We start from the raw sequence: 14,569 nt of genomic DNA, 5'->3' as shown, positions 1-14,569 counted from the left end.
ATATTTTTAAAAAAAATTCAAAATTTTAAAAAACGATACATTTAAGGCAGATTTAATCAAGAAAAGAATTGGTTGACTCAATGTAAATCCATTAAGTTTTGAAAAGATTATTTATTGAATTTTTAGAAACAATATTGATAAACGATTAAGCATTTATAAAATTAAAATGATAAATTTAAATATATTTATGGGTATAATGGATGAGTTAGATAGATTTAACTATGAACCAACCCATGAGTGATGATAAATGAATTATTTTATCACCATTACCAAAGGGTGGTGATACTTTGAAACCACAAACACTAATACACATCCATTCTATATATCAATAAATTATTATTTTAATTATATTTATTTTATTTTTTAATTTAAAATATTATTATATTATTATAATTGGATGTGAAAGGTATGTTATTTACTATTTGAGTGTTAACCAAAAATTTTCCTTACCAAAAATATTAAGTGCGTGCAGCCATAAATAATCAATGTCGATTTTATTGGTAAAATTCCATCATACGACTTCATTAAACATTAAATACACAAAGATCTTTAGAAAAGTTAAAAAATTCCATCAAATCACATATTTAACTTGTGAATTTTAAGACATAAATTGTCCCCTCAACTCCAATTTCTTATATAGGTTCTTAAAATAAGAATTTTATCTTTATTTAAAAAAATTACATCAAATAACATGAACTGGATGTAGGAAATCATATTTATTTTCATTTTAAATAAAATTATTTAAAATTAAGTTTTCTTAAATATAAATTTAGATTAAAAATAATTAATTTTAAAGTACAATTTAAATTAAATTACGCAATAAAATATTAATACAAATAAATTTATTTTTTCTAAACAGTAAATTTAAATAAGGTTTAACAAAATTTTAAAAATTAATCTTATTAATAATAACTCCAATTTGATAAATCTAATTAAAATATATAATTAACGGCAACAAATTTTTGTCATCTAGGGTTGGGTTGGGTTTCTTGTACAAAAGCTCTAAAAAATTGCTTATTTATGAAAAGCAAGTGAGAAAGGAGGGAGAAAGATACATTTGAAAGTTAATAACTATGGAACCCACATTAAAAATGAGTGAGGAATTAAGGGTTCTTAAATTATGTGACACTAGTGAAACCACATTACCAAAAATGAGTTCTTCCACATGGCCTATAAATTATGCTGCACTATTTTTCCATCTTATCCCTTCTTCTCTCCCTTTCTCTTGAAAGACCTAACTACTGGAGCCTTCCATTGGACCTGAAATAATTTCCCTGGACCTGCTTCCATGCCTAAAGCGAGTTTGTATGTTGCTAGAACAACAATCTCACGTGGTTGTGCCAATGTACCTACTAAAGTACATCTTACCCACTCCCTATTCAACTGACATTAACTTGCTGTCACGAGAGAAACCTCATTATTCCTTCTGCATGATTGGCTATTTTGCAAAAGGGGAACCCCACCCACGAACAATCCTAAACGCATACCAGCAAAAACTTTCACAGAGAAGAGACAAGCAAGGCAAAAACAAGGTTAGAATAATAACTCCGATTATTTGAATTTTGAAATATTGACAGTCAATAAAGTTCTCTGAAAGTACATCAACTTTTCCCTTGTCTCGAGAGCAATAATAATTTATATCTAGAATGACCAATTATATAAAACTACCCATAAAGAATAATGCATGTTGCAACCTGCATACATGTGCCACTGCTTGATTTAGTAAGGAAGAGTCTGGTTAAACAAAATTCCAATCTCCTCGTGGATATAATGTTCGATTTTAATTTAGTGACCATGACATATATGAACAATATCCCCTATGAGCAGTCTTGAGGGGTTTAGCGGCATCCATGCTATTCAATCCATTTGGTAGCCAGGATACACCTACATAAAAAATTCTTGTGAGGCTTTCCCCAATTTTGCTTCATAACACGGTTGACGAAAATATCAAAGGTGAAATACGATATACGGTTAAGAGAACATCATAGTAATCCACAAATTGATATTCTAAAATGACAAACAAATGCCCTGGAACAAGTCCTTATATTACATAAAAAAAATAGACAGACAGGTTGATCCACTACAGGTTAAAGTAAAACAACATGGAGTAGTCAAGCATTTGCCCGGGATTCAAATGATGTACAGGACAAGGCTGAATGATTATTCCATGTCCAATGGCCAAATGAACAGTCCCTTTGACAAGTGTTTTGCACTTGGGATTGAAGGATTTAATTTTTTTCATTTCCCTAAGACAGTTTTCTACATCAGAGACGGAAATTGTAGGGTGAATGGACCCACCATCAACCATGCAACAGTCCACCAGCTATACATAAAAACTATTAGTATACTTCTCTCTTAAATCATAATGTTGCCTGTTCTTAAGAAAAAAGGGAAGGATCAACAATTAAGAGTCAATACTTTACATTTGTTTAAGTTAATTAACTTGGCCTCAGCTCCACTTTTCATTGTAAACCCAAATACGAATTGCAACTGCAACTTGCGGATATGAAAATTAAAATCTAATTTTGGTATATTTTAGGAAGCAACATTAAGAATAAGGATATATTAACACCTGTCATAACTCTCTGGTTTTACCAAAGCATTCAGAGTTTTATCATCTTAACAATTTAGTCAGCTTAGGAAAGGTATAGCTGCAATAAACTACCTCTAGGCTGGAGTTTTACTGGCAAATTTCACAGCGTAGTTGGATATGGTACATACTCTAGAAACTAAGCACACAATACATTGAACAACAACCATGGGATGTATGAGCAGAGAGAGTGGGTATGTGCAGAGAGAGTGGGTATGTGCAGAGAGGGTGGTTACGTTTCATGTAAGTTGAACTTAAGTACATCGGCAGTACAAAAATATGCTTACCCAAAATGCAGTCATTTCAGTTCCTATATATTCATTTGCAACCAACAAATAACAAAGGAAAAAAAATAATAATAATAAGAGGCAAGCAGTACCTAAGTCCATGTTCACCAATAATCCCGGCAGGAGCATAGCCCGTCTTTAAAATGGTGGAACCTTTTTGCATCTCGGATAATGAGTTCTCTACCTACAAGCTTAGAAATAATCTTCAGGGCTGTGTGGCAATCACCACAAACACGGAGGTTCTTAATAACCCTGATTGGAGAGCGAGCAGAGCTGCTGAGGAGACCATAAGCAACAGCAAGTCTCTCACTGTGGGCAAGAAGAGCTTCTTCTTTGCCTTCTTGGTCTATGTCATGCAACACAAATTTTGTTTCCGGAATATAGCCAGCTTCTTTCATTTGTGACTTTAGACCTCTCAGCAAGGCATATATCTTATCATTTTCAGGATGAGATGTATCTCCTGCTCGATATTCATGGACACGACTTCTTACTTCAAGCAGATTTTTGCTTGCTAACTTTTTTTCTCTCTCTTTTGTCAAGTCCAAGGCTTTTACAGGTACAAGGCCAGCCTTTGACTGATCACTTAAACGTGATGAATCTAGCTGCTCAAGTAGCTCTGCACAGAGATCCCCCAGGCCAGTGTTCCCATGAACTCTACAGAGATTCATCAAAGTCTCCCATATATCAGCATTTGGCTCCATTGTCATCTTCTCAATGAACTCAAAGGCTTCATCCAGATGCCCAGTGCTGCCGATCATGTCTACTACACTGACAAAATGAGCCATTGATGGCATAATGCCATAATCTCTGCTCATGGATTCAAAGTGCAGCATTCCCTCATCAATATCTCCCAGCACACTACATGCAGATAGAACTCCAATGAACATCTGCCCATCAGGTTTAAGTCCCAAGTTTTTAAATTGAGTAAATAGATCAATTGAATCTTCTGCAAACCCATTCTTTGCAAGCTGAGTTATCATAGTATCCCAGGTAGTCAAATTGCGCTCTGGCATATTGTTGAAAATGTTGAGAGCATCATCTACAGAACCACATTCTAAATACATCTCTAATATTCTATTATAAGTGCTGACATGGAGAGGTGACAGATGTTGTAAAGCATGTCTGTGTACAATTTTCGCCTCTTCAAGAGATTTAGTCTCCCCACATTGGTGCATTAATTGCAAACACCGAGGCAAATCCACAGGAATAAGTTGTTTTTCCAGTAATTCCAAAACTTCAACTGCTTCCTTCACTTTACCCTCTGTGCAGAAACTATCAAGTTCCTCAAGTGTACCTCTATATGGACCATCATTAGATGCCTCAGTGGATTCACCATCAGGATTTGCATTATTCGATAGATGAGGGCCAACCACTGATCTTTGTGCAATATTAAAGTTTGGAGAATATTGACCATCTTTTAGACTCTGCTGAAACTGTCCAGAACTTGCGTACTGTTGACGCATTTCATTACCCCGTCTGTATGGAACAGTTGATGGCAACTGAAAACCATCAATGTTTTTATTTAAGCCCCCTCTAAGATTTCCCTGTGATTCTAAAGGCCCAGGTGAACTATATGCATTGGGAGACTGCATCCTTTGTCCAGGATCTTGTGGCCAACCATGATTATCAACAAATGCATTTGGATGCATCCCAGAGGCCTGTGCATTATCAATGCCAAGCTCAACTTGTTGCATTTTCATGTTGTCTTGACCAAAGTATCCATTGACACTTCCATTATGTCCCACCAAATTATTCCTAATGTTTGTGGGCACATTTATATGGCCTACATCTGCCATCTGACGAGCTCCATAAGAATTTTGCCCCAAACTTGTATGATTATTGCAATAAGACTGACCTGCATTTGCTTGGGCAACATAATCAGGTCTTTGCTTATTCAAAAGCTCATTAGTATCAGCCTTCTTCCAGCTTTCCTCATAAAACCCAACATGACTTTGCTGGTAACCTAAAGAGTCATCATTTTGATGACCACCAGAAAACTGAAAATCAGTCCTTTCAACAGCAGTGCTCATAGCCCTCAATGTATTCAGGCATTTGATACAGTCTGCAATGTGTTGTGGAGAACATTGTTTGCGCAACTTCAAAAGAGAACTAACAGTAACTGATGAGACTCTCCTTGTAGTCATTATGTGGGAGTTAACATAATCTGAGGAAAGACAAATTGAAAATAAAATAACATTAGAAAAAAGCGGAAGATATTGGGAGAATGGGAAGAGTATCAACTGTCCCCAAAACCTTTTGAAGAGACAATTAAATAAAAACCCCATCTCCATCATTTCATGAATACGTGTAGGAGGCATACAAAACAGTGTTGGATATACATTTGTTATTGCGTATTGCAGACAACTGAGCAAGGCCTAGCCCCAATTCAACACTGGCCCAAAGGGCCAGATCAAAAAGCACATAGGACAAAAAGGTCCACAACATAATAAGCCCCTAGAGCCAAATGGCTAGGACCAGCCCATGAACCAGTCCATTTAAAAAAAAAACTGATTGAACCCACTTGTCAAATGGGCCGGCCTTAGTCCATCCCCGTGGCCAGCTCACTATAAGAAAAAACAAGATCTTAGCTATATATACAAAACAAGAAAAAAGAAGGGAGATGGACAGAGAGAGCAATCATGTCTCAAGTATTTTCTTACCAACATAGACTGAAAACTAACATAAAACTCTCATAACTTGAAATGGCCTTAGCTAGTCTGCTTAGATAATTTGAGATAGTAACTCCCTTTGGTGCTTAATCAGTATATTCAGAGGTAAAATAAGATTCTTACTATAGACTAATTTTAATATGCATTAATCCATTTCAACAGCATTTAAGATTGGAGATGAAAAACGAAAGGGAACAAGAACTTACAGAGTAAATGTTGATCAAAGTATCTTGTTATTGTTACTAATTAATGCTTAAAGGAGCTCAAGTAGTTTATTCGCACCTGTAAGCAGAGATTAGCTTTAAATAAGCAATCACATAATTCAACTTAGACATTATAAAATAATTAACTACTATCGCTACAAAGCTGAAAGCTGAACCCCCAATGATCAGTTTTGCACAATCTAACAGAATACAAGTTCAGCACTATTTTTCATGCTGAGGGCCAGTCGATAATTTAGCTACCTACTTGCACCAGAAAACAGGTGTTCAAGGAAGAATAACACTATTTTTCTAAATATATAATTGTCGCTAGTCAATCCATTTAGCAACCTATTTGCATCAGATAACAGGTGTTCAAGGAAGAATAACACCATTTTTAAATATACAATTTTGGCTAGTCCAGAATGTAATGCATAAAGTTGCATCTTTCAGATGTCGGAGAATATGCACCAAGATATAAACTCAATGACAGCCTTATGTTGAAGCAAATAACATCAGCACTATTAATTTCAACATCTTTGCATCTAATGGGGATAAATATAAATTCAGATTAATGTAAAAGCATATACCATTAACATTTTATTTTTATAATCAAGGCTTAAATTTATTTTTGGTCCTTGCAGTCTCGTGAATGTACTGTATTAATCCCTTTAAATATTTAATCTGTCCATTTGATCCTTGAGTTTTCCAAAATTAAACAATTTGATCTACTGTTAATGGATCATCCAATCACTAACAAAATATTGATGTGTCCATCAGTGATAACAATGCCAGTACCGGTTTATGTAGAATATTAATAGGTTTATGAACTAAATTTAACACTGATTATAGATGAACACATTAGCATTTTTGTTAGCAATTGGATGACATATTAATAGTAGATCAAAATTGCTTGACTTTAAAAAACCGAACTAGATGCAATTAAATTTTTATAAGGACTAAAATTGCACAATTGTGTTATAATGAGGACCAGAAATGGATTTAAGTTTGTAACAACAGAACTGATCACAGGATGCTTTCGTCCGCACTGATTTCAGCATCTTGATATCTTACAGGATAAAAGTTATGCAAGCTCAGATTAATGCAAAAACATATATCATTACATTTTATTTCAAACAAGAAAAATTTCTAAAATCTTAACTCTCTAAATTTATATCCAATAACCCAAAGTGATGTGCTATCGTACTAGCAATTCAGCTCCACACAACAGCCCAGCCAAAAACATAAATATTTAAACATACACAAGTCTAGTTTACCAGGCAAATACAATCGACAAAGGGGAAAACTATGCAAAGCAAAAACTATACAAGGGATTAAAAGGTAGTGAATACATCCAGAGAAGTTTACCCCTCTCAGAATCTCAAATAGACTAAAGCAGAAGCACACTTGACCTAGAATACCGAACCAATCACAATGTCTTCCACCTCCTAGCCTTGCTTGTGGAGGTAGTCTGACTGACCAATATCCTCTCTCCAAATCAATGGACCCTAGAACTCACTCAAAAAACCATTTTGGCCTCCATTTTGACCTTTGCAGTTTGTGTTTTTTGTTTGTGGTTTTTGAGAGAGATGAAGAGTGGCGGTGAAGAAACTAAAGTGTTTGAGCTTTCTACAGTGCTCAGTTTATTCGATAAAACCACTCTTGAATCGATAAAATCACTCTTGATAAAATCACTCTTTCAGGGTAAAATCTTTACAACTAATTGAAACGCTCATGTTTTGCTAGTAAACAATATATGAACTCGGTTACTTGACATTTGGATTTTAAATAGTGCAATGTTTATTTCACATACTGCGTAACAGATTTTTTATTTCACAAAATGATGCGAAATTCTAAGACTACACAAGCATAATAAGTCCATTAAGTTTACTAGCAGAGCAACAAACCACCACCAATTACCAGCATTCATAAAATATTGTCTTCTTTCAGAGAAACAAAAGAACTTAGGTGCAGTGAACTCAAACATTTTGATAAAGATCATTTAAACATTTTATTCCACCTCACATGGTAAGGCACTTGCACATCATGCAACTTAAAACCTAGCAGATACAAGACTCAGTACTATCATATATCATTATAATAAAAACAATGGTATAAATATAGAGCACTCACAAATCATAATCAGCAAAACATACAGAACACCAAAGTAGGAGCAGATATAGAGGGGTCGAGAAGAAGAGTCTAAGAGAAAGAGTTCTCAGTTCGGTTTCGTGTGCAAAACAAGTCATTATATCTCTAAACTAAGCTGAATCAAAGACACAAAACATGTTCACAAGAAAAAAAAAAAAAACTCTGAACCCTAGAGCATAACCTCACTCAGTACAAAAACAATAAAATCCACATAAACAGGGTTCCATTTGATTAACTTTAGCGAATCTGATGGCAAAGGGAGAAAAATGAGTTGCGTGAATGGTTTCTGAAGAATACAGATTAGAGTTAGTGAGTTACCGGTAACGGCGCAGTTGCAGGTTCGTGTCAAACGGAGAATGAAGAGGCAGAGACAATGGAAGAGGCTGCTTCAACATATATTCATTAATTTAAAATATATAAAAAACGTTCTACCATATATGTTATAAATGTGAATAAATAAAACTGGTTTTATTTTTAATATGTTAAAACAAGTTTAGGCTGGTCCATGTACAGTTTTAGAGTTTAATTTGTTGCACTCGATAATTTTTCTAGACTATCCTTTTATTTTAAAATGAGATTTTAAATATAATTTGTTAGTATATAACATTTAAATATAAACAAATATTTTAAAGCTATATATATTTTCTAACAAATCAATTAAAAATAACAATACTATACATATGTATATCAAATATTTCAACTAAAATATTTTGTATATTAGTTATATGTGTTAATATTTCATTTAAATTATTTATTTATTTAATTATATTATGTTTTCTAATTTAATAACTAAATATTGGTTTCTTTACAAAGATTATAAAATATATAAATTAAAATTGAGTATCTAAAACTAATGCTTATTGTCCGGATAGCATTACGTAATACCATTTTACTTAAATAACATGATATTTTCTTTCATCCTTTACAAATTTAAATCAATATAATGTCAAAACCCAATAACTTAATATCAAATACATTTTTCTTCTTTAATTCATCCTATTAGGAGGATTGATAGATAATTTCTTTAATAATCATTAATCTCGTAAACATATAATTATATTTAATATTCGTGTTCGAAAGCATTAGATGTGAAATTAAAATGTAATACATAACTTGTTAATTATATAATAATCTTAGGTCAAAAAAATATTTATTTATTTCTTAAGATTTTCCAACATTATAAGGTAGTATTAGTCATTAGAAAATCTCATTTAAGTTAGGTTCATATGTTTATTATCTATATTTGTAAAGTAATAAATGAGATTAATGATCTATCGTGATTCACATCCAATAAATATCATCACATATATAGATTGATCTATCATGATTCACAGTGATAATCATATAATAAAAGTTAATTTAGATTAAAATATATTAAAGTGAATTAAAAATAAAACCAGTTTTATTTATTCAGATTTAATAACATATTTGGTAGGATGCTTTTTTATATAAAAAATGCAATGAAACACCCCTAATTATTTTTTGATCTATTTTAAATTAGTGAATATATGTTGAAGCAGCCTCTTTCATTGTCTGTGCCTCTTCATTCATTTTCCGTTTGACGACGAATCTGCGACTGCGCCATTTCCGGTAAGTCACTCACTCTACTCTGTATTCTTCAAAAACCATCCACGCTCGTTTTTCTTCCTTTGCCATCAGAATCGTCAAAGTAAATCAAATGGAACCCTGTTTATGTGGATTTTATTGTTGTTGTACTGAGTGAGACTGTGCGCTAGGGTTCAGAGTTTTTATTTTTTTTCTTGTGAACATGTTTTGTGTCTTTGATTTAGCTTAGTTTAGAGATATAATGGCTTGTTTTGCTGGTAGAATTTGAGATATTATTTCTTAAAATCAATTATTTATCAAACATAGTTTAAATTGGAGAATGAGTATATAGCACTGAATTTGCAATTGTGTGATCTGGTGACTATAGATAAAGTACAGTTGCTCTTGACAGCTATATTTGAATGTTAGGCGATGCTGATAAACATGGTGTTTGTTTTGGTGATATGAACTTCATAAGATCGTGGTTTTGTTATTAGCAATGATTACCATGTTTTGAAGTACCTCCATCCCTGAATACCTTATCTTCTATGGCAATTTCACAGCTATTGCAACCCTCGTGGGCAACTCGATTCTAATCTTTCTAATTTTGTAGTTGGAATAGATGGCAGAGCTGGCAACTGAGAAACATGTTAGCTACATATTATCAGTTGAAAAGGTTTGCTTCCTGTTTATACATTCTTTCTGAAAAAAAACTGTCTTGAGTTGATAATCACGAAACATGGATGACTTGAACTCTTCTTTATGCTTCAAAGGTTAGATATTTTAATTTTTCTTTCTACACATTCATCATTTTTCCAGAGGAAAGATAATTTTGAATCTGTGGTAATGGAGCATCTAAGAATGAGTGGGGCATATTGGGGATTAACTGCCCTGGATCTTCTGGGAAAGCTTGATAGCGTTGATGTTGAAGAGGTTACTTCATGGTTGCTGAGTTGTCAGCATGAGTCAGGTTGGTCAATGTTTCCTTTGTGATTATTTTCGATATCAGTATTATAGTTAATTTCTTATGAGATTGTGTTGTGAAGGGGGATTTGGTGGAAATGTTGGACATGACCCGCACATCCTGTATACACTAAGTGCCGTGCAGGTGTTGGCTCTCTTTGATAAGATGGATGTTATTAATGTAGATAAGGTGACAAATTGTATCCTTACACATATTGACTGATTTTGAAGGTCCTATAATCTGTATTCACAAATATTGTGATACAGAAAAAGCTCTGTTCTTTTAGCAATTTTTTTAAAATATTATATTTCTGTTTTTTTATCAGGATTAGTAGCTTTAGTTGGCCTTCATACTTTGATGTGTTTTTTAGAAAGATCATTGAAAATATTTTATTGTGATTTTTAGTGGAGTTTGATGGATTAGTTACTAAAAAAGTACAGCAGTGAAACAAGTATACTGGATCTTTGTCACTTAACATATATCAGATATTGTCAGCCTGCAAAATGAAGATGGATCCTTTTCAGGGGATATGTGGGGTGAAGTTGATACGCGGTATTTTTTCTTAAGTTCCTTTTTCATTATTGAGCCTGTAAGAGCCTACTGTATTTTTAACTAAAATCCACTGAATTGGTTGTCTTAGGTTCTCATATATTGCTATCTGTTGTTTATCAATATTACACCGCTTGGATAAAATCAATGTGGAGAAAGCTGTGAAGTACATTTTAAGTTGCAAAAATATGGATGGTGGTTTTGGTTGCACTCCTGGTGGTGAATCTCATGCTGGTCAAAGTATGTAATATTATCATGATCTTTACTTAAATTGTTAATTTCTGTCACTTACTCAATGTATGTATAATACTCATCAATTCATCCGTCATCATCTGGGAATATAATTCTTTTAAAATATTTGATTTTCCTATTGTCAGTTTTCTGTTGTGTGGGAGCCCTTGCCATAACGGGGTCACTAGATCTTGTTGACAAGGACCTACTGGGTTGGTGGTTATGTGAGCGACAGGTTAAATCTGGAGGTCTGAATGGGCGTCCTGAGAAACTTCCTGATGTGGGTAAATCTTTTCAAATTTATATTTATTGCTTTATGTGATGCTCATTTCTCTTACTAGGTATTTAGATCATCTCAGGTCTGCTACTCGTGGTGGGTTCTTTCTAGCCTGACCATGATTGATAGAGTTCATTGGATCAGTAAGGAGAAGCTTGTAAAGTTTATCATAGACTGCCAGGTTAGTTAGTTGAATTTCTTTATGGTGTTTATAAATCTGCATATTCTTTGTTTTGTTTACAATTTCGTGCATAAACTATTGTCAGGTTAGTATTTCTGAAACAATTTGTATATTGAAACTGTAAGGACACAGAAAATGGTGGGATTTCAGATAGGCCAGATGATGCAGTGGATGTATTTCATACATTCTTCGGGGTGGCAGGTAGAATACCTCTTGTCTTTTTACTTTTGTTTTTTATTTCCATTTGTTGTGCTAAAATCTTGTCATCTGGGTTTCCTTGGTTAGTATCGGGAACCACCCTGCCTCTCCCTTTCTCATGCATTGGGATTACCCAACTTGGTGACTTCATTCACCTTCCCTTTCCAAAGAGTAATGAAAAACCATTTTTCAATCCTTCGCTGTGAATTTCTGTTGCTAGCTTCATGTTTCAGATAAGATTAACCCTACTGGTTCAACTTGCTTATTATGTTAATGTTACATTAGAAATGGATATTTAATATGATTCTATTTTTATTTGTAGTTGCTTGGAAGGCTTAAGTGATCATATATGTGTGAATTAATAGATTTTAGATTTTGCATTCTCATGTCTCTCACTTTTCCCCCCTTTATAGTACTGTTCAGATAGCCTATATCGTGTTCCAAATTCTTATTCCTTTTATACTAAAAACTGGGGACGTTGATGTTATTTTCTGCAGGACTTTCACTTCTTGAATATGCAGGAGTGAAACCGATAGATCCAGCTTATGCCTTACCTGTTGATGTTGTAAATCGGATTTTCTTTACTAAATGAGGAGTTAAGCAGTGCAGTTCGATCATAATTATCCACTAATGACTCACTCTTGGGAGTTGGATGGATCTACCACATTCGGTGCCAAGACAGTTAATTTCGTAAAGAAAATGTTTACATTCGGAGCTTCTTCAGTTAAATTGCTGTGATAGGACAAAGGACTGTTCAGTGTTTGTAGTCAACCATCAAAGATTTAAAAGTAGAAAAATAATATTTAGAGAGGTTCAAATCAGAGACGATAATGTTGACAAGAATGTAAAATGTTAAATTTAATTATTTTATTTTAGTTTTAAATTATGTAAGAATAGAAAAAGATAAGGAAAATAATTATTTTTATGCTGCATATAGTTTCAATATATATTATAATTGGTAATCTTAACGTGATTATTTATTAAAATTCCGTGTTTTTTAAAAAAAAAACTAGTTATCTTAATTTAAAATATTCATTATTCTCTCAAATATAGTAATTAATATTTTTTATTTATACTTTTAAATTAACCATTGTTAATTATAAGAAATAAAGGAGAATGGATAGAGAATGGTAAAAATTAAAAACTAATATATTTTTGTAGTGAGTAAATAATGGATTATATATATATATAACTTTTCAAGAAAACTATTCTGAATTTCAATTTAGGATTCATAATAAACCTGTTTTGGTCTCCCGTTAAAATAATTTAATCATTGATTATTTAGATTAAAATAAGTTAACAAAATATTTAAATAGATTATCTTACTTTATATCTTGTGTTATTTAAGAAAAATGTTTAAAAATACGAGAAAAGTTAGGATTTCCTAACATACTTTAAAGAAACATAATACAAAAAAACCAACCACTTTACTATACAAATTTAGACAAGTAAAGATTCATTCTTTTAACTCAAATGTAAAAGACCAAACACTTGGTCTAATTGATTCATAATCTACGATAATATGAAAATCCTAACTTGTTCTAAGGAAACTACTACCTTACTATTAATTTAGACTAGAAAAGAATTATTATTTCAATTTAAATTTCACAGGCAAAAGGAGTAACCACTGTATCCTATTCATTCATATTCTCTAAAAATTCATCTTCACAAATAACCAAATATTTCAAAAAAATAAAGAATATGCATTAAAATAATTATATTTTAACCAAAGTCATCAACAAACATAATTGTTTATCTAACCTAGGTTTTTATTCAAATAAACTTAAGTTAACTAAATTTAAATAGTTTACCTTACTTGAAATCGAGAAAAATACCTAAAAAATATGAGAAAAGTTAGGAATTTTCTAACTTGTTCAGATGAAACTTGATTAAAAGAACCAACCACTTTACTACAAACATTAACTAGTAAAGATTTCACCATTTCAACTCAAATCTTACACGTAAAAAAAACAGAAACAAAGATATCGATATACGAGAATAAAAAACCCTACTCATAAAAAATATGATAGGGTTAAATTATCCTGAACTTCGCTATTTTTTAAGTGTGCATTTGAAGAAAAACCATATTATGAACCTATGTAAAAGTTTAAGGGTTTCTAACCTTAGAAAATAAAGTATTTTAGAGAAATGAAAAATGAATTTATTTTATAATACGTAAAACCTTTAAAATAATATTTTATATTTATTTTAAAAATTCTCATCTATAGGGAGAAACAAGTGGTAAGTTGTTTATTCTTTGAGTTAATGTTTTTTAATTCTTTGGTGGAAAATGTTCATTTGTGTTTATTATATTTTATTCATATTTTTTATGTTACAAAAAATAAAATATTCAATAAGTTAACAAAATTAGAAGAGAGTAATTAAAATTAGTTTAAATACACTTATCATCCTTGTAATTTACCTTATTTATTTATTTATTTTAGTTCTTATTATTTTTCTTAAATCATCCTTGGTGTTTTATATTGTTGGCCAGTAGTCTCTCTGTCTTTAAAATTGATCAAGAAATACACTTATTTTTTAACCAAGAAATAGATTGAAAAATAAGTAAAGAGTGATTGCATTTTATTATGTAACATGTGGTGTTAAAGTTTTAATATAATAGTTTGTTTGTCAAATCTTGACCAAGAATTAAACGCGTTTACACGATTAGATTTCGTGATTAACAATGTTCTCATTCAAATATTTTATTTGAGAGCGAGCTTACTT

General features: G+C 32.1%; 2 protein-coding genes across 4 annotated transcripts; one reads left to right on the top strand and one right to left on the bottom strand.

The window, feature by feature from the left end:
- Positions 1–1,533: 1,533 nt before the first annotated feature.
- LOC137812100 (pentatricopeptide repeat-containing protein At4g32450, mitochondrial-like) lies at positions 1,534–8,351 on the bottom strand. Of its 2 annotated transcripts, none has more exons than XM_068613993.1 (4): positions 8,216–8,351; positions 5,753–5,828; positions 2,970–5,041; positions 1,534–1,884 (listed from the first exon to the last, which is right to left on the bottom strand). In XM_068613993.1, the coding sequence occupies exon 3, from the start codon at positions 5,019–5,021 to the stop codon at positions 2,982–2,984; it is 2,040 nt and encodes a 679-aa protein (XP_068470094.1). In that variant the 5' UTR covers positions 5,022–5,041; positions 5,753–5,828; positions 8,216–8,351; the 3' UTR covers positions 1,534–1,884; positions 2,970–2,981. The 2 variants fall into 2 exon arrangements, with proteins under 2 accessions (XP_068470094.1, XP_068470095.1); XM_068613994.1 differs by lacking the exon at positions 8,216–8,351 and adding an exon at positions 7,115–8,043.
- Positions 8,352–9,375: 1,024 nt separating this feature from the next.
- LOC137812099 (geranylgeranyl transferase type-2 subunit beta 1) lies at positions 9,376–12,774 on the top strand. 2 transcript variants are annotated; one of them, XR_011081233.1, is made up of 10 exons: positions 9,376–9,487; positions 10,056–10,118; positions 10,262–10,412; positions 10,489–10,605; positions 10,892–10,958; positions 11,047–11,195; positions 11,333–11,466; positions 11,546–11,644; positions 11,730–11,845; positions 12,340–12,774. XR_011081233.1 is itself a non-coding variant. In XM_068613992.1 (10 exons), exons 2-10 carry the CDS (start codon positions 10,065–10,067, stop codon positions 12,432–12,434), a joined length of 942 nt encoding a protein of 313 aa, XP_068470093.1. In that variant the 5' UTR covers positions 9,376–9,487; positions 10,056–10,064; the 3' UTR covers positions 12,435–12,774. The 2 variants fall into 2 exon arrangements, 1 of the variants encoding a protein (XP_068470093.1); XM_068613992.1 differs by having other exon boundaries at positions 11,770–11,845.
- The last annotated feature ends 1,795 nt before the right edge of the window (positions 12,775–14,569 follow it).

The sequence above is a fragment of the Phaseolus vulgaris genome, chromosome 2, assembly GCF_000499845.2.
Source record: "Phaseolus vulgaris cultivar G19833 chromosome 2, P. vulgaris v2.0, whole genome shotgun sequence".
NCBI classification, from domain to species: domain Eukaryota; kingdom Viridiplantae; phylum Streptophyta; class Magnoliopsida; order Fabales; family Fabaceae; genus Phaseolus; species Phaseolus vulgaris.
This window is presented reverse-complemented; position numbering and strand designations above follow the sequence as displayed.